Source organism: Caloenas nicobarica, chromosome 1 (assembly GCF_036013445.1).
Source record: "Caloenas nicobarica isolate bCalNic1 chromosome 1, bCalNic1.hap1, whole genome shotgun sequence".
NCBI lineage: Eukaryota > Metazoa > Chordata > Aves > Columbiformes > Columbidae > Caloenas > Caloenas nicobarica.
Window position 1 is genome coordinate 66,823,028 of NC_088245.1, and position 25,729 is coordinate 66,848,756.

A 25,729-nucleotide genomic window follows, 5' to 3' on the forward strand; every position below is an offset into this window, starting at 1 on the left:
ATCTGTGCAAGAGATCCCCTTCAAGCAGCCTGGAGGACAGTGGATAGGAATAACCAGTAAGGAGAGGCTTCCCAGCTGCTGGAAGCTGGGATCATCAGAGATGCTCTACAACCAGCTCGTGCCTCCTAAGCGTCTGCAGAAACACTAAAAGGACTGACAAGAAGAGCATGTGGCATTGAAAGAGAAGGAAGCTGCTGAGTCTTGTCATGGGAATGATAGTCTGAAAATATGCCTTGTGGTCCAAAGCAATCAGAAGGTAATAGGTAGACTCAAATGGGATTGCAACATTGACACCATTTCACACTCATTCTCTGCTGATGCCCTGAAAGCTCATCAATCACCCAGGCTTGCTTTCCTCTGCTCACATCACTGCAATTGTGGAGACTCCCAGCTCATGATAGTTTCTTTCCTTGAGTTTGAATTCTTTTACATAAAAAATTATATATACATAATTCCACATATAATTACATGAATCACATTATATATAATCTATACACACAGAGAAGTTATACAGAAATATTACTTATACACACATACTTAGTTGCACATATATATGTGCATAATGTGTGTAATTATACACACAGGAATGCATGCATATGAGCGTAGATGGGTGTATGCAAATGGCTTTACCTCGCTAGCTTTTTCCTTTCTTTTTCCTCTTCCTCCTCTTTCTGTGCAGATGTCAAACTCTCAGCATCAGCAAGGTTATCCACAGCAATAGCCAAAAATACATTCAGCAGGATATCTGTTTGTGTGCTAATTAAAGAAAATGGGCTTTGAAAACTGCAGAACAACATTATACTGAAGGTTTTTTAATTGAAATTTTTTAGCAACCTGTCGTCCGATCTCTTGGATTTTCCAAACTTCCATTTCACGCAAATGTTCAGGATGTGCATATCCAGCATGCATAAACATGCACCTTCCATCCAAATGGCTAATACATTGTGTGGGGTTTCCAAAATTTCACAGCAGAATGATATAAAACATCTATATCCAGACTTATATTTTAGTTTCTGATTTCCCAAAAGAGTATTTTTTGTGCAACAAATCTCACTGAAGACAAGAGGAGCACTGAATGCTTTGAATTTTTGACAGTTTAGGTCACTTTTACTAAAGCACTCATATTCAAGAGCCTTGTACCAAAAGGCACCTAAGCTTTCTAGTTTTGGCCTATGTACTTGAGTTGAACAACCTCTTTATAGGTATTCCCACAGACACAAGTGGATTTTATGGGCAGCAAACATTGCACTCTCATTAGGATTTCTGAGACAATCAAAAAGAAATTAATTTAGTCTGGGCATTGAAGGACTGAGCAGACAACTCTGCCATCTCCTAGCAAAGAGTCCATGCATGGTCAGTCATGCCCATCTAACTGCAGAGCAAGGATCCACAACTGTTTTCTTGCCAGTGTTCAGATCTCGTGTTACAAATCTGAATATCAGCTTATTTTAGAAATTTCGTGAGAGTGGGTCTTATTACATCATGATAACTTTTAAGTAAACCGCAGTTCAAGGCTTCGTCTGGAAATATAGCCACCACTCTCCCCTGGCTCCAAGGTCTAATGGCTCCACAGTCAGCCAGCATGTAGAGCTGGCTCACACTTTCTTCTGCAGTTCACAAACAAATCCAAATTGTAGCTTTTTTAAGCTGTCAGGCAGACTGCCTACCTCGACCTTCAGACAACTGGAATTGCACCATCTCATTTTGAAGACAGGGCATGCAGGTCAACTGAAATGTCAAATAACAGGGTTTGAGACATCTGAGTTATGAGGAAAGGCCAGAAGAGCTGGGCTGAGACTACAAGGTGGCTTTATAGAAGAATCAGCATAAAAAGAAACATCACCTCTGACATGGGAGGGCCATTTATTAGGGAAACACAAACTAAACATGAACAAATTTGGAGCAAAGTGAGACATGAAACAGAACGATAGCTCTGTGTTATATGCAAATTCCTGTGAAAAGACACTCACAGCCTAATCATACAATGTGCTTTGTACCTCCTGGGATATGTACAGTGGCCTCACTTCACCTTGAAGCCAGAGAGAACTGAAGTTACTTAGCACCAGCACAGGCTGGAAGATAACAGAGCACACGATTTTCTGTTTGAAGAACACACAGATTGCAGTAACTGAAATGGAACGTGGTTCCTGTTAGTTTATACATGAATTAATATACGATCTCACATAAATCAATTATGTCAAACATATGTTATTCCTATTATGGCATTTGTATATAGCATATTGTAGATTATACGTATTTTTATTCCACATAAGGCTGGGATGAAAGCACTTGGAATATATTACTGAAAAGGCAATTAAAGCAAAAATATGCAATAAGCACAGTAGGTACACACAGAGACTAGTTTCTGGAGAAGGCAGGAAGGAAAAACCTATGGGAGGATTAAAGGGAAAGAAAAATAAAAGCACTAAACATGAAAAGGTACTAAATAAAAGCTAGCATGTGAAACTGGCACATAACTGGCTCTTCCAACTGTTTATATGCCTTAACACTAGCTAAAATTAAACAAACTCGTTAAACTTTTGGAAGTGCAAAGCCAAAATTCAGACCTAGGGAAAAGGTAAAAATGTGAGGTACGAAATTCATTATTTTCTGACATAACAAAGTAGTAAAGAGTGGCTTTAAATTCAGCCCCCCTTGGAGAAAAAAGTAGTGTCAAAGGATACAGTTTCCACAGATGAAGAGGATGATGAAGTAAATACAGACCAACATTCCTGGAAAAGAGGGGCCGCCATAAGCCATGATCCCATCATACATCACCGAATTCCAGTCCTCCCCAGTCAGGATCTAAATGACACATTCCCACCAATAAGGGATACAGTGTTAGAGTACACAGAGAATTTGAAAACCCCATTAACACAAAGATATCTGCTATCCCAGAGAACATACCCTCCCCCAGGATGGTTGGAGAGTCTGGCTGTGCCCATCTACAAATTTTTTCTTAAAAAAAGCAAAACAAAAACAGAACAAGGAAAATGCAAAGAGGGCCTGTGCTCAAAGTGTAAAAAAACCCCAGATGTCCCCTTGAAGATGATGGTTGAAGCCCAAAAGCACTCCCAGAGAACACTGCTCAAGCATCTCCAACTCTTGCAGGCGTTTCCCTCCCATGTGTCTGTTTCAGACAGCCCTCCCTGCCACTGCCCTTCGCTTTGCGCGTGAAATCATGATGTCGATGCTCTTGGTTGATCACTCCCAACCCTGCAGTCAGTTTAAAGGCCATTTGATTACTTATATGGTGCTATGAGCAGATATTTGTTCCCCAGTACTGTGGGAAGGGAGAAAGTGGCTACAGGGTTGGGCTTTGTGGTGCAGGTGCTGCCTTGGGACATGGCAATGGCCATTCTCTTCTTCTGTCCTGCTAAGACCTAGTGGCCTTGCTACATACAGGGATTTTGGCTTCAGTTCCCCACTTTGGAAGGGAATACCTCTATGCTGGCAGCACAGTGTGGCACTTTGCTTTTGGAGCCGTTAGCCTGATGTCCAGTCTTGGGGACCGTCAGGCTGCAGGGGCAGGGTGCAGGACCTGCTCTCTGTCTTGCCCCATGTAAACACAATGTATTTGCCCTGTTGGGACCGCTCTTGTGCTTACCTGAAACACAGTGAGGAGGGACTGTGGGAAGTTGTCAAAAGTACTCCTCCTAGTCTGCATCTCATCAAAGTTAAACTTGCCCCCAAAGAGCTGCATCCCCAGGAGTGAGAAGATGATAATGAAGAGGAAGAGAAGCAGCAACAAGGAGGCAATGGAGCGGACTGAATTCAGGAGTGAAGCCACAAGGTTACTCAGGGAGTTCCAGTATCTGGGAGACAAAACAGAGGCAGTTAAAATTACTTCAGTCCAAGACAGGTGCTCATGGACTGCACAGGATATTGGTTCAGGCTGCCTTCTGCTATAAGCAGGCATTTCCAAACACCCTGTTAAGCAGTGAATCATTGATGTGCTTCCCTAAGATAATGAGACCTACTGCAGCTAATGAGTAATTTTACCACCCCACGTGTACATACACAATTCCCTCCATCCCCCAACCACATATGCACACCCAGAAGATTATTGCAGCACTCTCCATCTAAGGCTCTGCAAATCTTATATCAATATACGGTGATTAGTTCTTGCTGCTTCAGTGAGTTACATTCTAACCAACATCATTACAACACTCACAGATGTTATGGCAGCCAGAATACCTCACTCCAGAGAATGGCCTGTAATAACTAACAAAAGCAGATGGGGAAACAGTTTGGATGCAAATACAAAGTTGTCCAAAATCTGGTGTGTGAGTATGTGCTTGGGCTCACTCACAGAGGGAGGCTGCTAAACTTTCTGGGATTGTGAGGAATGAGAAAGACATTAAAGGTTCTTTTACATGGACCCTAAAAGAGATTCCAGTGCTCTACATCCATAAAGTCCAGAGTTTCCTTTGATCTTGGAAGAGCACACCATCACAACTTTTGTGGGTATCAAATCCACTATACTTCCTCAAACAGGCTGCAGAACATTTGGGAAGGGCTTCATTCAGATGGGAGGATGGCTAAGAGCTGCTCTTCCAGTGTATTCAGGCTTGTGCCCAGATCAGACTGATGTATGATTCAGAGAAAGAATCTTCTTGCCCTTGTGGTCTCACATTAGGGTTCAGAGAGAGAGATGCCAGCAGCACGCTCTGCTGCAGCATGTCGGTTTGCTTGAATTCTTTGCCAGCCTGCAGAGTAGCCATGTGTTGGAAAAAAACTTTAGAAAAAATTGCTAAAGAATCCACCACATTACCGATGAAGCAACTTCCACTTCAGTCTTGCATCTGCTCAACCACTCTTTGTGAACTGCTTTACTAGCCATGACCACTTCTCTTTTAGGCAGTTTCGAGTCTTACAGAGCATTCAGACTGGGCTGAAGATTAGCTGTCATGTTCTAATCACGCCATTTTGAATGGATATTATTAGCAAAGTTCGACAACTTTCACAGGTCAGCAAGCCACTAATGTTGTCCTTTGATCTCCAAGTCTTCCTTCTAGCAGCATCTCTTGTGGCCTACTACCCTACTTTGAGATTCCACCATGGCCAATGTCCTCCATTTCGTTCTGCCCAAGCCCTTAACATCGAACCTTTCTTTCCTTAGAGAACTCCGAATATGTAGCCATATTTTCCTCAGAGACAAAAGTTCCACTTGAGAAGGATGGCAGACATGTCTAATGCTCTTGATCCTTTGAGGAAGCCTGATCCTTCAACATACAGGTTTTTTTTTTCCTGAAGATAGTGTGGTCTTTAGAGACAAGGATTCTTAAAATCCCAGTTAAATTAATATTTTTAAATGTCAGTGTAAAAAGAAGACTTGTCCCATGGAAGTCAGGAGTGTTTGAGCAGCCCAATCACTTTATGAAGGTTATCAATCTGATCTGCAGAGGGACACCACCATGTCCTCTGAAGTTCAGCAACTGGTTCATCTCCAAGGGCTGAGCTTCAAAGAGAACTGTGATGTTTTCCCTCCAGCCCAGCCTCAACACTTCAGATGAAACTATAATGCTTTAAAGTTTAACTGCAATTAAAGACATGAGCAACGAAAAAATACAGAGCAAAGGTAAGGGCATGGAAACTGTGGGCTTAGTGCCACCAAATATCTGCACTGAATGTGCAATGTAACAGCTCACTGTATTTGCGTTTCTGCTTACAGCTCACATACTGTTACACTTTGGGAGGAAGGAAAAGTGACACAGGAAAAGGGAAAAATTCATTTCTGATGAAACTCGACTGACTTTACCATCCTTAAACCTGAAATTGATGGGGTCCAGAATATCTCTCCAGGTCCTCCAATGCCAGCCAGGATACACATTTTCTAAGTGTTTCTAGCAGTGCTCTTTAGAGGCATACAGGAATGCTGTTATACATCTGAATAGTCTCAGGGACTCACTTTAAGCTTAACGCTCTGCTATCTCAGAGCACAATTGCCCAGACTTTTATCAGCCCTGCATTTCTTACAAATGGCTCAATACCTGAGATTCAGTTTCTTATGTAACTACCAAACTTAAAGCAATTAACTGAGATGACCCGGTGATAAGATTAGTGCTGTTTTATCTGTGTACTGAGTGCCAGCTAGAAATACAACGCCATTAGAAAAGCGAACAAACCAATCATTGGGGGGGAAAAAAAAAGAAAAAAAAAAATAGAGGATAGGAAAAATAACAATTATCTTATCTTAGTGTTCTAGGAGCCTGACCTGAGGTTACCATCTGTCAGATTAGATGGTTGCAGAACTAGCATGAACACCCTCTCAAAGTGAGATCTGGGGTCACTCGAGGCTTTTAAGCAGGAATGGTTGAAGCCCAGACAAAGAAAAAGTCTCTCACTACTTTGTCCTTTTTGGTTAACATACTACAAAGAAAATACAGCTACAATAAATCTCATGGCACTGCTGGGTGGAATCAGAGGGTTTGGACCAGGTAGCATATAATGGGAGGTATGAGAGAAAGCACTGCTTCTGCCTCAGACTTAGAGGGAAATGAAGGTGCTTCTTGACATCTCCCACTGGCAGATCTTGGAGCCTGGAGGTGCCAGTCAAGGAGACACTGCGAAACCCCAGTGAGCAGGACATGGTTATGATCCCTGTTTTCAAAGTGAAGGAATGATGTAGAGAAGTTAAATGGTTTGGTCAACGTCTCACACAAAAATCAGTCGCAGAACGGGATTAGAACTTAATGTGTTCTTTTATTCTCTTCTCCCCTCCTTCCTCTCCCTCTCTCCTCCTCTCCTCTCCATTGCCTTCCACTATGTCTTTATGATACTGGCATTCACAGATCCAGAGCTTAAAACAGTAGCAACAGCTGGCAGTCTCATCATAGGAAAGCTTCCCATACTGTTCATCTAATATACAACCACAAGCAGGTACAAAAAACAGGTGCCCTGTCTCTCCTCCTCACACTTAACAGTGTTATATCTAGATGAAGTATAAAATGTCGAATTTCAGTATGCTGTTACAAATATATATATCTCTATATTAATTATAAAGGGATAAATATAGGGGTTTATAAAGCAGTAAAGGCCTATTTATAAAGAGAAAATAATTTGCCTTCTCATAGCAAAGGGAGATTTTCTGCAAAGTCCTATGAAAAACAGGGATAATAAACAGATTGTATTATCTGCTTGTCTAATGTACAAGACTAAATGATTCTGAAGAGTATTTATAACTTTGAAAAAAATGTTTGCTCTTGAAATTCTAAATGTGGTTCTCAAAATGATGCATTGTTCATCTGATGGTGTCTCTATTTGTTTCTTTTATATTAAGGAGCTGTATTTGTGATTTTCCTAGAAGTGTATCCTCTTGATGCGCCCAGAATTTGTTTGTGCTTGGTGTTTACCACAGAAAATTCATACAAATATATAGATTAGGCTACCTACTGATTTACTCTCCTCAGAATAATTTTCCTGCTTTGTGCCTTTTTAATGTCTTTGATTATCACTCTTTCCATCTCCACTATATGTCCCCATGTCACTGCTCATGACTAGATATTTGACATAAAACATTACACTATCACCCCTCCTACCCTCCCCAGCTTTCTAGGATTGTATCCTTCTGGATTATCATTGCACTCCGGTGGTGTATTCCACCAGTATTGATAACATTGTCAATAAATTGTATTTAGAGCTGAGTGAAAAATGGAAAAATTTGTATTTTACTGGAGAATGTCAGAAGTAAAGGTTTTGCTTTAATGCCAGAATATTCTCTCCTGCAGTAAGACATGAGTGGGCCTAAAATACTGCTTTGGAGGCTTGTGCTAGGGCCTTCCACATGAGGGTGAACTTCACCCACGGAGCGGAAAAATCATGAAGAAAATTCTAAATAATTAAAAAACACAGATAAATCTGAGACTACAGCAACCTACTTGCCAATATTTTAAGAAAAAGAAAGAAAGCTAAATCCAATTAATACATTATTCATTACAAGTTATTCCTCAGCTCCATGCTTTACATACAGACCCATTTACAATTTGCAGGAGATATATTCCAGGTAAAATTTGCTTCCATGCAAAACTGTATTTTAGTTCTGCTACAGAATTAAAGTAAATCTAACTAGTCCTACTGCTGGTTGGTTCCAACATTACATCTATGCCAGAAGCTTTCAGAATATTTGAGTAGTCCAGTAGCCCAGCTTCCTAAAGTATTAATGATATCCTCTCAGCATTTGCCTTTCTACTAGAGAATTCTCTTAGATAGGGTATATATTTTGTGTAGAAGTGGAGAAACATCTTGAAAAAACAATGACCTCTCCAGGATGCTATGTTGAAACTTATGCTTTTATAGCTATTGGTATGTTGCCCTGGGTGTATCTGATTACTCAATGCCTGAAACAGCTACTGGTTTCCTCAGAAACCAGGCCTTGGACTCAGTGATGATAGCTTTCAAACCCTAAGATCCAGGAAAAACAGTCACCAGACCAGAGATCTCCACGATTTCTGAAAGGGCAAAGATGCCTTTCTTGCTGGAAACTCCTATTAGCTGGAACATTTTTCCCTCTTCTATGATCACAAGTGTAAACAGACCACTTCTTTATTTTTTTTTTTTTTTAATAAGTGTAGCTTTGCTTTGGCTTCTCTCTCTGAGACTGTAAACTGATTTTCTGTCTCTGCCATCTAACCCTGAAAACCATCCATCCTGCCAGAGAGATGAGGCTCAGAAGCTTTTAGGGTAAATCTTGTACAATGCACAATTCCAAGTCTGCTGTTTTTTCTGCCTCTCAGTTCTGCCACCTTGACTGCCTTCCAGTTTTGGTCTTGTTTTTCTCATGTGTTGTGGTTTTTATCTCAAATTTGTCAGAAATTTCCTCTGGGAGAGTTTATAGTAATTCTAGGGACATTTTCGTAGCTGGGCTTGCAGAAAATGCACTCTTTCACCACCTCAGTCAAGCTTTTTATAAGGTGCTCACATGGGAGAAGGCAGACTCTGTGCTGCTTTGGGTGAGCACTTGGATAGATTTGTTCCAAGAGCTCCCATCTGCTTAAGCTGGGAGCTGATTTCTTTTACAACCTCCCTTCAAGCTGAAAAACTTCTGTCAAACCAAGCTGGTGTTTTGGAAGTACCTGACTGCAGGAAGCAGCGACTGTTTAATAGACACCATTGTGCCCTGATGCAGAGGGAGAGGAGAAAGTAGGAAAAGGAAAAAAGGGGAGACCGGATTTTGGAAAAATCTGATTTCTTCACAGAGTTGCTGCTTCATGCCAGAGTCCTCTGAAGAAGAAGGGTTGGCAACATCCTTTGCCTATAGCTGCAGGTGTTGACACTATCGCTCAGGCCACTGTTGAGTCTACTGGAACTGGCATAGGTTTCTCAGTCAAATGTTCATTTGGCTCAAAGCAGACTTTCAGGCTCCTCTCTGTCACCATAAAGCAACAGAAAAGGTCACAAGGCTATCTGCTGTTTTGTTTTCACTTTGTCTTTTGCAGGGAACCATAAGAGCCCAAGCTCAGCTCACATTATCCTTCCGGATTTCAGTTTAACAATCTGCATGGTACCGAGCATTTCCATCCCCTTATGTCAGACTCCTCACCAATCCTTACCACTCACATCAGGGATACCCAGTCTGTACAGCCCTCCCCATCCTGCCAGAGATTTCAGAAGAATGAGGACTGTCAACCTAGCACTCTCACTACCCAGTTAGTGGTAGAAAAAGTGAAAAAAACAGGGATGTGAGTGACTTGTCCCTGTGTATGTTGTACATTGAGCAGTAGCCCTCCTTCATTCCCAAAGAAGCACAAAAGTACCTTGTGATTTTAAATATTCTTAGGAGTCGAACACATCTCAACACCGAAATGCCCAGTGGTGACATGATCTTTGTCTCAACCAGAATCGTTTCCAGGATTCCTCCACACACAATGAAACAGTCAAAGCGGTTGAAGAGGGACACAAAATAGGCCTGGAGACCAAGGCTGTACATCTTCAGCAGCATCTCTGCCGTGAAAAGAGCTAGCAACACCTTATTGGCAGTGTCTCATGAAAAACAAACAGAAACAGATTAATGAAACTTAGTCAAAAGATCATCACAGCTAACCATCAGCCCTTTCCTATAAGAAACCCCTTCTAGGATCAGTCTGAAAGGTTAACTCCATATAAGCTTGGGTCAGCATGGGCATCTCTTTCACCGAAATGTTTTACAAAGATGTTTACAGAGATTCTTATGTATTGCACATACAGCTGTGATGTATTACACAACCACACAACCTCCATGACAGGAACATGCCTTCCTGTGCACAATCTCCCATCACGCTTGTCATCTGCAGATGAGAGTGGGAATAGAAGAGCTGCTGTGCTACCTACTGTTGCTTAATTAAGCTTTTCAGCTGCTCTCACCTCCAGTGAGGATTCAACTGTTTTGCAGACAGAAGAACTTTACAAATCACTCTTCCTCACTTCCCTGCTAACTAGAATTTATCACAAATACCATTTCAGGGAAAACCTTGGAGAACCTGTGGCTCCAGTAGCTATCCATAAATTGGAAATTCAGTTGCTGCAAATATATATTTAACATTAGCTCCTGATTTCACATATACCCAGTGGAACGCTGCTTTGACTTATGTTTTCCCTGAAACTTCTCCCACTGTAGGCAGATATTTTGTTGTATTATTTAAGATCTTGCACAGACAGAGGACTATTTGAAGCTGCGTATGCTCCTTTTACATCGTGCAGTCTAATGTGTCAGCTTGTCCCTTGGCCCCTTTTTTTGACACCGACAACAATAAGCAGAACCGTCCGCCTCTCCTCACCTTGGACCTCTGTGAGCCAGTCTGGCTGGTTGTAGTGTTCAGAGGCAATGGTAAGGGTGTTGAGAAACACAAGGAAGATCACCAACCAGTAGAAAACATTGGACTTGACGGCAGCACGGCACTTTCTTCTGCAGAATCGATTCCATCGGCGCCAGTAACGACTTGAAAAATTGGAACAGGAAAAGTTCTTTTCAGATAGGGATCCTTAGGCTATTGCACATCTCTGTTGAGAGAGACTGTAGTCTTGATTTATTGTTCAAGAGGGGTAGAGAATAACTTTAAAGTTCACCCTGAGAAATATTCCCTCATTCTCATCTGAATCGACAGTTGTGATCATCCTTCCTTTAACCACATGAATAAAGCTAGTCCCTAAGACAATTTGCAACATTTAGGGGTGAATAAACCTCTTCAGGCAATGTCCTAATCTTATTAAGACATCCATCACAGCTATCCTGAGAGGATTTTAGCCCAGTTCCCACAAAAAATATTCTTATTCTTGTATTTAATGCTTGTGGCCTGCAATGGGACCTTGCCCAGTGTCAGGGCAGTCAATGAAAAGAAATCCACTATATACCATGGACCTTTGGATTAAGTCCTTGGAGAGATGAGGTCAACTAAAACCCATGGAACATTTCCAACATTCAGCAATGTTCAGGAGTAAGACCAATGTGAGGGCTAACTCTGAACAGGAGAACAAAACTTAGGGGACCCCAGCATCTCACCTTCATGCCTGGAACGAAGGATACCATTTGCTAATCAACAGACCTTTTAAAGTTTGCCTTCCATGAACGCATCCCCTTGTGTCACTGATTTCTGAGGGTAATTACTAACCACAGAAGATATTTAAAGCTAATTACACACCTCCTACTCTTCAGAATTTAACTTACATAGCAACCAGTTTCCAGGCAACCCTTGCCACTGTATAATAAAGCTAATAGTTTTATACAGATATTATATACATGTATATGTGTATGTGTGCACATGTGTGTGTGTCTTTAGAGACGCACGCGTATGTGTGTCTTTAGAGACACACACATGTACGACATTAGAGGAAGAGAGACCTTTTCTTGGCTAGTCTTCTCTTATATATTACTTCCAGTGATAAACTATGGCTGTGCTTGAGGTCAGGGTTCAGTATCCAAATCAACCAACCCAGGCAACGTGAACATTGCACACTGGCCAAGAATTTTGGAACAATGTTTTAACAGGTAATCAAATCCGGGCTGTTTTAGATATGCAATTTATAAAGTCACCCAGTCTAGCCAGAACAAACATTTAATAAGGGTTGTGTGTTTTGCAGTGGATTTGGGACAAGAAATGATTTTCTCAACTTTCAAAATGGGCACAAAACTTAGACACTCGTGTTTTCATTAAATCATTAGCAATCCCACACACTTTTGTGTGTACTTGTGCACAAATGTGCATGCACGTGACCATGTGATGATACAAGTGGGTTTTGTGCTTACACCTACATACAAATAAATCCATGGATAGTAGGAATGTGATCATGTACACAACTCTTTGTACAGGGATGCATATAGGCAGTATGTACACATATGTGCATTCCTGAATTTACATTATTGTTCATTATTTAGGTAAGCTGAAGGACTAAGGTACCCACTTGTTCCAGATATTCTGAAAATTAATTTAGTTTTCAATAAAATTGACTTCGGATTCAGTGTAATGGAGGCAGCTGGTTTCCTACTGAAGAGGTAGAAATGAACTGGGACCTCAACAACGAAGTTCCACAAGTTGAGTCAGCCTTTCCAATGGAAATGCACAAATGACCACCTGGGGACTGCTTCACATTTTCAAAAGCTTAAAGTCAACAGAAAAACAAATATCACCAGAAAAACTCCACATGTCCCATGGTGAAAGGGAGAATTTCACAAATAAGATGCAAACCTCACCAATTGAAAGATTTGCAATCAAGCAAAGCAGAGTAGTACAACAAAGTGTAGGAAAGAGAACCTTGAGCTGACAGGGTTGATGTTGATGGATGTAGTATAATTATGTGGTTGAACTCTTATTTCTTCTGCTTTTACATTTTATGGCTTGACATATGTGGGTAGCAATCAGATAGGTACATCTGAGTGAAATACTGTCAGTAGTCCCTGTGCCTTATTTCAGTATGAAACTAAGAAAAAGGATCTTGATTTTTGTTAGATGACTGACTAAAATCTGACAAGTTTGGCGGTATTTCCTAGAATCACCACTGTGATCCACAGATGCAGGAGTAAACCACTTCACACAGTAAGGAGTAAAACCTGGGGAAAGGAGGAAAAGCGAAAGTCAGGTTTACTTACCTAAACTTTGATTTTGAGATCCGATGCCTGAAAGATAAGAATTGCCATTAAAGTCTCTGAAGCTGCCCCATGCTTCCCAGGCTTTTATGAAAATAGCAATAGAAAGAAACAAATTTAAGTTTAATTAATTTTTAATGGATACTGTTTTCCTCTTGAATCCCCTGTAAGTCAATGTAGGCTAGAATTCCCTGATATACAAGTCTTGTTTTTTGGTGGGAGTCACGAAGCAGGAGTCATCCCATGATTGGATCCTACCACCTACATACATCAGTGAACTAACTGGCTTTTCTCTTGGGTAAAAGTCTGGACTAATGCTAGGGGCACTCTACATCTGCTACCCAATTCATTTTTCAAGTACGACTCTTTTTTTCTTTTGGTCACTAGGTTTTTTTCTTATATTAAAATATGTGTGACTTCATATAGACAGACTTGTTGCTTTCACACATGACCTGTCACTTCAGGATATAGAAGAACATTATGAAACAATAGGGAAAATAATGCTATAATGCTTTTTTTTTTTTTTTCCCCCAGCAATTGAAGGAAAAACAGTGCATGGCAGATATTTCCAAACTTGGATACTAACACTTATTTGTCTTTTTTATCTATATAAATTGGCTTGAATTCAAAAGGGTCTGAACAATAGCAGATTCTGTTGCTATCAATGAAATTTTGGGACTTAAACCTTCCTGAAAATTTGGCCACGTTCCCACTATATATGTGTTTAGGTATCTAATTCCCTGCACTTGGGTTTATTTACCTCATCAACCTTTTATGAGAAGTCACAGGCACAGCTAGAGATAGACCACAATTCTTCAACCACTGCCTTGCCCTGCTTGACACATGTCCTATAAAGCCTTTGAAGTCCTTGGCTGCCTTTTGGTACATACGTAGTGGTGCACAGAGAGAAATAAAGGTATATGGATGCAATGACATGAGTCAGAGGTGATTTAGGATGCTTCAAAATCCACTAGCAATAACAGAATAAATGAGAATCTAGGGAGTGACTATGAACAAGATATTTCTGCTGGGTCGAAGCATTTCCTAAGGTTCCCTCTATGATAGGAAAGTGATTCATTTTTTATAACAGTCAGCGAAGGTCTTACTGTACTAGCTTAAAAATGGATTCACTGTTGGTAGACATGGGACGAAGTAATTCGCAACGCATGTAACACTACTTTCTATAGCAGTCTTAAAAATGGTCATGTCCCTGTTTGAGGACATCGGTCACTGACAAGTAATCAGTGATGGGTCAGTTTCCTTATGTGGAAGAGATTTTAATGACAGAAACATTTCACCAGCAGATGGTCCAAGCCAAAAAAAAAAAAAGGAAAAAAAAAGAAAAAAAAGCCTTTTCACTGAACACATCATTCCTGCTGTGTCACAGGCAGCTTGTCTAGGCCATATACTAGGCAGCGGTGTGGTTACAGACACACGCGAGAACTCTTTAGATAAAGAAGAAATAATGCACTGGCTGAACAGAATGTTAACTTTGCTGCAAAGACAAAACGAGCTTTAACAAGGATGAGGAGTGAAGCACCAAACAAAGCACAGTCTTGGTGTTAAAGCTATCCAAACTTCTCACTGAGAATTCTTGCTTGATAAGCACAACCTACGAACTGCAATGAATCAGATCTACAGGCAACAGGAAAGAAGGCTCAGACAAGGACAGGGCAAAGAAAAAGAAGAAAAAATCACAATGAAGGAGAAAGTTGGGCACTGAACAGGAGATGGTAAGGACTTTCACAGGAAAAGGCTGGAGGTGGGTAGGAAAAGAGAGCAAGAGAGACGTCATGGGGAACCTGCCTTGTGAAAGGTGAAGGGCAGGGAGCGTGAAGTCCTCTGATGACCTCTCTGGCTAGTGTTTTCCCAGTAAGGGAGTTGTGCAGCATTTAAGGAATCTTTTATTTATTTAAGCAAAAGAGATGTAGCAGGTGTAGTACTCATCATGCATGTGATAATTATATCTTTGGAGCATTATGAACAGCAGCCAAGTGCATTCAGTGCTCCCACAGGTTAGCTACAGCATTCCCCTCCCCGCCTCCCTTGCCTTACTGCTATGGCAGAAGGCTTTATCACATGTGGGTGTGCTATATATATAGAACAGGACAAGGAAGGAGGAAAAGATTTATATTTAGAGGCAGAATCCAAGAGTGAAATGGAATTTTGGAAACGCAAACTGTACAATAACTGGTTCTGAAAACATTATGCCTGAATCTGAAACACATTTTCGAAATGACCCTTATGATTAAGAATCTTTTGTATTTCAGAACTAGGGCTAATAATGTCATATAAAAAATGCTTTTATGGCATCACTAGGGGCTGTCAAATAGTTTGGATTTGGGGCCTTGCCATGGCCTCTTTGTGAAAGTTCCAAACTGGCACTTGCCAGGGGTTCAGGGCAGACCAGATTCTCTGCTGAGTTTCAACATGGACCTCTTGCATCCCTGGTGTCCTGGGAGCTTTATGTCATTGGGAGAGAGTATCTCCATTTGTGTCCAGCTCTGGAATGTCTTGAGAAATTAGTGTTTAAAACCATGGTATAGGAGCCTATTTGAAAACCAATTCAGATCACTAGTGAGTGTTTTTATCATAGGAACCATGTAACTCAGATTATATTTTAGAAAGACAAACACAAAAATCAAACCTCTACTGTTTGGCTAGCTATGTTTTAAAATCTCTAAAACTCTTCTAACCTTACCTAGTTATGTACCGCATACAGATAAGATAGGGAGTTTTAAATATTTTATCAATATAAACTCAGGATGATCAGCATAATTCAAGCACAGTAAGATATCCCACAGTCTGAGAGATAAAGTCTTCATTTCTCTGTTTATGGTGGACACCAAAGAAGAGAAACTTGTGAATGATGTGCTTGTGAAGGATGTGACACTGTTGCATAACACGGATTGAAGATTTTGTATAATTGTACACACAACAAAAAATTCTAGAAAAATCTTGTAGGTCTCCAAGCACGATGCAAAGGCCATGTTATAGTTGTTTTCTGGTGTAGAAATTACTAAACATGACCACAAAATTATCTGGCGTGCTAGTCACAATTACTTTTACACTATACGATCCTGCCTATAGGCAACTATCTTCATGAGGACTTAAAAATGCCCTTGGATACTAGTAAAAGTTCTCAGAAATTTACTTACTATGCCTCTGCGTCATACACAAGTTTGGGCAACATCAAAAGAGCTGCACCGTGCAAATCTTACAGATTTTAGAACTGTGAGAACACAGTCCTGGTGTGATAATGATTCTGGTTTGGTGCAGTACCGTGTATTCATGCAGTTACTGGTCAGGCAGCACCACATTTTTCCCTTCTCTCTGTTCCTGCTGATGACATTTCATTCCTTCTAGTCAGGATTCTGGCAGCCCTGAAGAGAAGATGCCCACTCCAGAGGCCTTTTTTCACATATTACTGGGACAAGACCATATAGTGACTTGAAATTTTTAAGGAATGCATGCCGCATACTTGATAATTTCTCAGCCTAATAAAGTGTTGGGGCTAAGTTCTACCCTCAGTTATGTCTCTGCAACTTACACAGAAGCAATGGGCCTCCATCCTTCTGCCTGCTACCTTCTGTGTAACACAATTAACACTGGGGAGTTGTACAGGGACATGCAATGACCATTTCTTATTTCTGACCATCAACTAAAAGCTTCCAGCAGAACAGATGACTGGCCATGGATAACTCATGCCCTGATGTGGACTGAGATCCTTCTGCTGAGGCTATCACTGAATTTCAGCAGAGTCCACACAGCAATGCCTCGCCTCTTCCATTCTTGCCCTTTTTTGCACAAGCACTGAAGGAAGCGACACTGGTTTTAAGAGAGAGGTGGTTCTTGGCCAGCAGCATTTAGAATCTATAGAACATCATTAAGAAAACCAGGTCTGTCTAGCTTAAAATTGAGCTGGTTTGCTCTTCAACAGGCTGGGAAAACAGAGCAGAACTTCAGCATTTAGTGAATAATCTTGCTCTCCCTGTGGCAAGTCACAGGCAAGATCCTGTCACGAGATCTGAAGAAGGAAGATAACTTCCCCTCCACAAGGGCATGCTATTGTCCTTCAGATACATATCTAGAGCTGACTGTGAATATCAAAAACACCTTGCTCATAATAAATTGGAGAGCAGTAGCTGAGGCTGACGCATGAGGATCGATCCTGTATGTTTTCCTGCTGAAGTCAGGAGTGGTTTTGAAGCTTTTGGCAGAGATGATGGGGACTTTGGTCCTCATGGAAGGTGGCTACCTTCTCATTAGGTGAAAACTAGTAGCTGCTATAGTGAACTTCCAAGCAAACAGACTCTTTTGCCTTTACCACTGGCTCCTATGCTGATTATTGCAAGAGCTGCATAGGAATTATGTTCACAACGAGAAAATCACCAAGGGAAAATCGCTGATGGTTCAGCTGCCAGGGAAAGCTTCTGTTGTCCATAATATTTTCAGGACACACGGTTTTTGGTTGGAAAGTCAGGGTAGGTTGTTCGTTTTGTTTTATCCTGTTTCATTGTTTTAACCCTCTTCGGTGGAAAAGCAATTGAACTGTCCCTCAAATGTATGGAAATCCTGGCCAAGGTGAAAATGCCAAGTGGCTTATTGTTTCAGTGAAAGCAGATAATTTTAAGTTCTTTTTCCATTTGAGCTCAAGTGCTTCACTTTTTTATTGAGGCTCTATGGAACACTGGTTCCCACAAGGGTATTTTTTTTTTCTTCTTTTTTTAGAGCTAATACAGATGTATAAAAGTAAGCTTTATTATAGCACTCCAGATCTGTTTGGTTGTACTAGAAAATCAACATTCTGGTTGTATTGGAAGATTATATATGCTGACATCCTGCACAGAACAGATTACTACTGATTATGAGCAATAGCCTGTACTCAGGAATCTAAGTCCTGTACAGCAGTAACCACAGAGGCTCAAGGAAATTGCTCGCTATTGCGAAGACCTGGGTATAAGGCTATCATGTAAATAGAAACCCATCGCTACTAGTTCTGGTTTATGCCGCTGATGCTTGCTGCAGAGGAAGAATGTTTCTTTGTACCCAGAGGCAACAGATTATTAAAGCTGTGACACATCGGAAGTAAGATAAGTTCCACTTCCAAATGCTGTCCTTGAGGATAAAAGCTGTTGTGCTTCTACTGCAGGGCAGATGTCAGTGCAGCACAAGGCAACACCATGACAAGGATGATAGACTGTGAAAGTTGTGGGACGCTTTTCAACGTCCTGTGGAATCCTACAAAACCTTTTTCAGATTCAGGTTTCAGGTGCCTGATAAAGCTAACACCCATTTTATGAAGGGAACTAGTCCCTGCCACAGCTCTCCTGATGGCAGCAGAATTACACCAGGAATGAATATGAATAAGGTTTTTGTTTGGTTTGGTTTTAGTTCTAAGAAACTGGATGTACAAAACAAGCAAAGAGAGATTAGATGTTAGATTCCTCCTGAAACTCCTTCTGCTGGTTTGAAGACTGGCATTGCTCCAGACAGCACAGCTGATGAAGGCAGTTTCTATAGTATATATACTATAGAAATAAAAGCTTCTTTGAGACAATTCATCAATAGGAGATGGCTTGTGTTTGAGAGGTACTCTCCTGATGTTACATAGCATATGTCTCTGTAGAGCTGAGAAAGGCTGTCAGGGAAGATCTCCTTTTCCAAAAGACATGCCTGAACCCGGCTTCTCAAGCAGATCTTTCTGTCATTCACAGACCCAGCCTTTCAAAGCTCTACAGCTTTTTATAAAAGCAAAGACAGTAATTCTAAGTTACTCTCAATAAAAATGCTTTTTCTTTCAGTCTCCTAGGTGCTTTTTTTCCTTTTATCATGAGTGCATTCTGATGACAGGGTCAGCCTGTCACCATGGTGGTGGTGCTGGGGTGGTTAAATACCCTAGCAGCCTGATGCCACTAAATAAATAAATATATTACCTTTGACTTGAAATCTCCCTGTTGCTTCAGTTATGCCTGGTTTCAACTTGCCCAGTGCTACCTCTGGCCTCTGGGAAAAAATGTGTTTATAGCAAGGCAATGGGGACTCATGGCCATTAGCTGATCTTAGCAGGCTAGTAAAAATGAAGACTCATCTGCAATAGATGAAACTCAAAAATCAAACAAAACCTTTTCTAGCCATTTCAACTCCAAAACCAAAACCCAGAGGGCAGATGACTGTTCAAAGGTCCAGGCCTAATCTTCAGCTAGAATAAATCAGGATGGCATGACTCTAACTATTAATGCTTACTCAAAGTCATCATTACTAGATGAGGAACTTATTAGAAAAGCTCAACTGACTTCTCACATGAATTAGTTCTATTCTTGAACACTAGGCCAAATTCTGATTCTCTGTTTGGGTTGCAATACAAGAAGATGCTCACTCAAATAAATTCTTGCTTACATTTTATATGTTCCTGCAGGAATAATGGCCTATGGGAGGTTTAAATGAGGATCTCAGTGAGAAGAAGAGGATTTAATACTTCTTGAAATCAGGAAAGCTGGTTTATCTCTCTGCTTGAGTGTGTGATGCAGGAGCAAAACAAACCAGAAAGGATTCCAAGCCTCAGAATTAAGGGCAGGTCTGAATTTACCCATAACTAAGGAATCTGCAGCTCCACAAGTTTGAAACAAACATTTTACAAAAGCAGGAAGCATTGGCAAAATTTGTATCTCACTCCAGAATTTCAAATACAATCATACAGCCATTCATTTTCCTGGATGAAGGAGCCTATCCATCTCTCAGAGATTAAAAGCAATCTGAGTGAGGCCTTGAGGAACCTAACTGTCCTTGAGTAAGGGGTAAAAAAACCCTCTCAATAACAGACTTCAATTCCCCTACTATGCATCATGCATTTTCAAATGAAGCAGCAAGTGGCAAAGAAACTGTTTATGACCCCGAATCTTACACGTCCTGCTCTGGTGAAACTTAGAGCCCTGTTTTAACATTTACAACATAGGAAGAAGAAATGAAGTTGTATTTTCCTGTCATTTTCCAATGCCTTCTTCACTAAAATGTGCTGGACACAGCCATCCATTCTCCTTGCACCAGGAGTATAGCGACCGCAGTGCCAGACCACGGTACTGCCATTCTCCTGTGGGCACGTTGGGCTATTTTAATTAAACTCCATTCTAAGTCATGATTATGTTTAGAGTTGGGTTTAACTTCAACTCTCCTGGCCACATTCCAGCTAAGATAATTATGTTCTGCTTGCCAAAATTCCCCATGCAGTTTCAGTGCAAAACAAGCTATCCCTCATACATCTCCCTATACACTTGTGCCCTTTGTTTTTAAACATCTGTCACATTTTACCCTGGAAGTGGCTGAACTCTCAGGTTGTGAAAACAATCCCTGCATTTAAATTTCATAAAGTGCTCTAGGATCCCTTGGGATTAAGGACATTAAATGAATGCAAGCTGTAATATTAAAAATATATGCAACTTTATAGTAACAGTTGCCATTGTTGTTGGGACTGTGTAGCACCAGGGGGCCCATTGTGTTGGGAACCATAACTGCAGAATAGAGATGGTTCTCCAAATTTGATCCAGCTGAAGAAGTGGTCACATACCCAGCTGCTGCTTCCTGTAATGTGACAAGAGCACGAGCAACTTGGTGGGGTGCTAAAGGGAGGGCTACAACTGCCTCAGCCCTGTGAATAGATCTAGCCTTGTTCTTTCAGAAAGGAGTTCACAATCCAAACTAAAACGCCAGACTCAGCATGTAGGGAACAGCAGGCAAGTGAAGGAAAACTATCATAAAGAATTTCCCCTGGGGTTTCTAAGTCGCTGGCTGACACATACAGGAAAGCGGATTGAATTTACAACATATTCTACATATCACATCTTGTAGTGCAGATAAGATCTCCTCCTCTTCAGTTTGTAGAGGAGAGGGCCAAGGGTATGTGTGGGAGATACAATCAAGGTTTACAAAGTCATGAAAGTGATAGATAAGCTGAATGTGGAACTGTTGATCACCAAATCTCACAGTATTAGGAGAGGACGTTGACTGAAAGTAGTAGTAGATCAGCTTGAAACAGATGAGAAAGTTCTTGTCTACACAGCAGGTAGTGAACTTCCGAAACCTGTTGCCACAGAGGCTGTGAGGGCAGACAGCCTTAGTGGGTTCAGATAAATCCATAGATGAGAGGTCCACAAATGGCCACTACAGGCAGAAGCAGAAGTGTGTCCTCTAACATCTCTAATCCAAGAAGCACGAATTTGCGAGCACCAAAATTCAGCTGGAAAGTAGGAAATGGCCAGGCTTGCACACTTGTCTTCCTGTCACTGTCAAGACCTGAACACTGAGCCAGCTGGACCACAGGTCTGACAAAATAGAGCATTTTTATGTACTTATGAGGAGCATTTGACCAACACTGAAGGGCTCAAAGTATGCCCAAGGACAGGACAGAGCCTCAAAATACTCCAGCGTGGTACAGGCTATAGCACTGATATGCTTAGCCCAATTTTCAAGGAAATTTGGAGGGACTAACGTATCCGCTCCACAGCATAAAGTCTGTTTTTGTTCAACTTGTGCAAAAGGGAAGAAAGGACTCCTCTTGCATATTCTTCCCTCTGTGATGCTGAAAAATACACCATATAATATGGTATTCCATAAGTGCTATCTCACACATTCTTGAGCATCTCCATTAACTACAATGGTGCAATTTCAAGAATGAATTACTCCCTCCCAACACGTATTTCTTTGTCACTACAGTATTGTGTTCAGCATTTGAAGTGTGCAATTCAGGCTGCAGGATGGGCATTATCATCCATGTATTTCTATTACAAGACATCGTAAAGTGTACAAGAATCATTACAGAAATTCAGATAGACCAGCCATTTCCACTATTTGGTCAACATATCCTGGATTTAATTATCTCTCACCAAAGAGGAATTTTAAAATAAGAACACTGTTATCCATCAGTTCTTCTTTTAGCTATTATGCAAACCCAGATCTGTTTATCCCAGGCATTCTATGCTTTATTTACATCTATGTAAACCCAGAGGATCTCAACTACTGTCCAGAGAGAGTTTACATTGCAATTAAGATAAGAACTGGGATCAACAGATCTTCTGCACCCTCTCCTTTCATCCATTGTGGGTTTTTTTCCCCCTTAAAAAGTCTGACATTTGCCCTGGCTTTAACTGACCAAACTCAATCCAACCCCTACATACATGTATCTGTGTATATGTACTCACGCTAGCCTAGCACCGCAGTTTTCGCCTTCCATATCTGCTCCAGGAACGTTGTCTGTGTTCACGGACTCAGTCTCACTGGTGGGCATGCTCACTGTAGGAGTCAAGAGGAAGAAAAAGAAAAGGTTTGCCATGAGAATGTGGCACATCTATTAATGAATCACATGAGTGAAGGAACTGGCTTAATGAGAAGTCCCTCAGTGGCAGCTCCTGAGGATTAAGCAATTTGCGACCAAGTCTAATGGCTCCTTGCACAGGCCAGGCTGGACAGGTAAACTTTAGGAATATACACGGGTTGCTCAAAGGCTAAAAAAAAGGAAAGAAGCAGCTGCTCTATTTCTTCCAGAGTTAGTGCCTGGAAATTTTATTAATGAGAACCAAAATTAGAGAACCTGGCAAAACCAACAAATAAGCTTTTGCTTGATTCAACGGGACATTTAAAAAAATGCCCCTTTACTTGCACCAACCCAACCATCTCACTGCCCTCCCCAATCTCTTGTGTGATGAGCAGAATGCAAATTAAAAGTACCAGGTTGACAGGTATTCAGAATAATGGCTTCCGTTAGCAAGTACCAAATAAATAATACTGATGGATACTAACCATTAGTGTGTTTCAACCTCATGCTTATAAACTTGACCTATAGGGATAAGAAGGGAATTCAGACTCTCTGACCCATTCAGATCCTACCAACAAAGGAGCTAATGAATATGGAATATGGTGGAGATTTTATGTTGACATCCACCAACTAAGAACCAGACAGAATCTCCTAGGCTTTTACAGAGGTGTCATGGATAAAACATCAAATGAAAGCAACCCTAGGTGTGAACCTATCACATCTGGATTCAAGGACTTGTCACATATCATATCTGTTATCAAACCTCAGTATTTTGTTTCTACAGATCATAAAAAAATTCAAAATTCCATTCCACTGGTTGCTCCCAGCTCTTATATGAGCTCTAATAACTCCTTAGTATATAATCATTCAGCATAAGTTTGGACAATGAATAGGATCCAACATGTGTATTCCTCCCCCTGCCTTTTCAGATACACAAAACAAATGAAAAAATTATACTTAAAGCTGAATGATGGAGGAGTTAAACAGATCTCTCAGATGCCTGGTAGAACTTCAGAACATGACCTGTATCAGAATTTGGATGTATATCTCAGATGAGACTTGAAAGCATGCACTGTTAGCTGTTGGAGGGGCTTCTAACAGCTTGTGAGAAAACGTTACTCAATATTAAGAACATATCTATTTGTGGATCCTTGGCACAAAAGGAAAGTAATAAATTGGTTCTGCATTTCAACTGGGCAGATGCTTAATGGAGCATGGGAATGAGTTTTCTTCCAGAGGCTAGAAAGACACCAAAATGTTCTTCCAAAGACGTCCTGGGTTCCTGCTGTTGAAAGCATTATGGTAGAAATGCCCCTCAAAATGAACTATCTTTCCTTTATCCCATCCCAACAATTCACATGCCTGCAACACATGTCCTGGGAAATCTAAAGGTCTTGTGCTGTCCTCTTAGGACTATATGAAATAATGGACTCTCAAGTACTCTTGACATAACTATGAAATACTGTACTCTAATGGTGCCTGCTCCTTTCCAAATACTAGATGTTTTCATAATCTCATCTGTTTGGAAGGACTAATTAAGGAATCAGCTGAATTCATATTTTGATGCACATGAAACCGTTAAGTAAGCTGTAAGAAGAAAACAACATTCATAATTTAAATTTTCAGTCCAGACTAAACCCTTCAGGAAAAACCCAAAACACTGATATTTTGCAAGTCATCTTTGAAGATGAGACAAAGCACTTTCAAGACGTATTTGAGCTTATTCGCAAATGGAAAACAATTTTGAAGACATTAGCAAGAGATTGATTTGCAAGGCAGCTTATTATCTTGAGTGCATGAAGAGGACACTGCACAAGCAACGGAAAAAGCAAGGCACACACATGCAGAAATATACAAAAGTACATTATATGTTAGTCTGTATAGAGATATATAGACACAAACACAGAGATATACGCAGTGTGGACACAGAGTGCAGTGGAACATTACCATGGGTTTCTGTGGAGTGACTAAACCAAGCAAACTTTCCTTTCTTCTTATCAGGCAAGCCAGCTGGAGTGCTTCCTTTCATAGACAAGATGGTCAGTGTCAAGTACCAGGAACAAGACATCAATAGAGAACATGCAGCCAGTGACAGGCAAAAGAAAAAAACAAGGAACTCAGCTTACACATGACATCCACTTCTGTCTGAAAACTTCATAATGTGAATTAAAAGTACAAGATTAACACCAAAGGTATATGGAAGTATGTAATATTATAACAGATCATCAGAGGATAATTCTTCCTTGCTTTCTGCTCTTTTTTATAACTGACTTTTGAGAACAGGAAGTTGAATTTAAGTTTATGGGTAAAATCCTTTTTCCAGTGATATCAATGGCAAAACTCATCTTGTTTGACCGTCTGACCTATTGAAATTCATGAGACTAAGGTGATCACAATTAATCACAAGGTTATCTCCTGACCCCTGTGGTCAGAATCTTGACTAGCCAGTTTTTGAATGAGGTTCCTTGGCTTTCCTCCTTAACTACTCCCATATCTAGAAACTCTTTCAAAACTGTCAGACTGCCAAATTAAAGCAAGGGATGCAGATGCAGTGGCACAGGGGCTGAAGAGACTCCTGTGGTTCAGGCTAGCTTGCTGGCACTGGCTCACAGACATTCATTGCACTGCACTGATAGAAAATGTTAAGGACAATAAAAAGTATTAAGATGGTATCAAGAATAAGAGGAATGATGGCCTAGAAGTTTAAAGTCAGGACAGACAGGAGATTAGGACTGTAATCCTCAACATGGTATGCTCTCAGCAGGGCAATCACTTATTTTACCTGGCACCTCACATCACCTTCCATATCAGGGAATAATCATGAGTGCAGATGCTGGGAGACTCATTCAGGCCAGTTAACATACCCTGAAAATGGAAGATGCTGCAGAAGAGGTGTGTATAAACTGGGACTGAATATGAGAGGAAAGAAATCAAATACTGTCCAGATGGCTTTTTTATCTGACTCAGTTCTCAGAGACACAGACCTTGTGCCCACACCCCAGATCCAGTCTAGAAAGAAGGCAGGCATTTTTTGCAGTCCGGGTAGTTAATTACTGGAACCATGTACCAAGAATGCTGGTGGTAAATCCACCACAGGAATGTTTTAATCAGGAAGAGATGCTTTTTCTAAATGGTGGGTTCTAGTCCAGACCAGAGTTATGTTTGGGACCACGGTATTCAGACTATGCCATCTCACTGGCTACTTCCTCCTTGTAATTTTGGGAGCTGAGACAAAAGCAAAAAAGAGGCAAATGCAGATTTCCTCCCACCTGGGCACAGAGTATCTTAGTAGTGGAAATCCTCATACCTCACTTCCTGTGCCACGCGTGTTCAGTGATTTGAGTACTCTTACAGGAGTGGTTCCG

The 25,729-nt window shown here is 40.9% G+C and overlaps 1 protein-coding gene across 3 annotated transcripts in view; it reads right to left on the bottom strand.

The window, feature by feature from the left end:
* Positions 1 to 25,729, bottom strand: part of CACNA1C (calcium voltage-gated channel subunit alpha1 C) — a 485,027-nt gene that overhangs the window by 94,820 nt on the left and 364,478 nt on the right. For all 3 annotated transcript variants that reach the window (XM_065626926.1, XM_065626928.1, XM_065626927.1), the window contains exons 10-16: positions 22,252 to 22,342; positions 13,061 to 13,087; positions 10,755 to 10,915; positions 9,756 to 9,981; positions 3,608 to 3,815; positions 2,685 to 2,805; positions 631 to 745 (exon numbers count right to left, since the gene is read on the bottom strand). In XM_065626926.1, the coding sequence (XP_065482998.1) occupies positions 631 to 745; positions 2,685 to 2,805; positions 3,608 to 3,815; positions 9,756 to 9,981; positions 10,755 to 10,915; positions 13,061 to 13,087; positions 22,252 to 22,342 (949 nt within the window). The remainder of the gene's footprint in view (positions 1 to 630; positions 746 to 2,684; positions 2,806 to 3,607; positions 3,816 to 9,755; positions 9,982 to 10,754; positions 10,916 to 13,060; positions 13,088 to 22,251; positions 22,343 to 25,729) is intronic.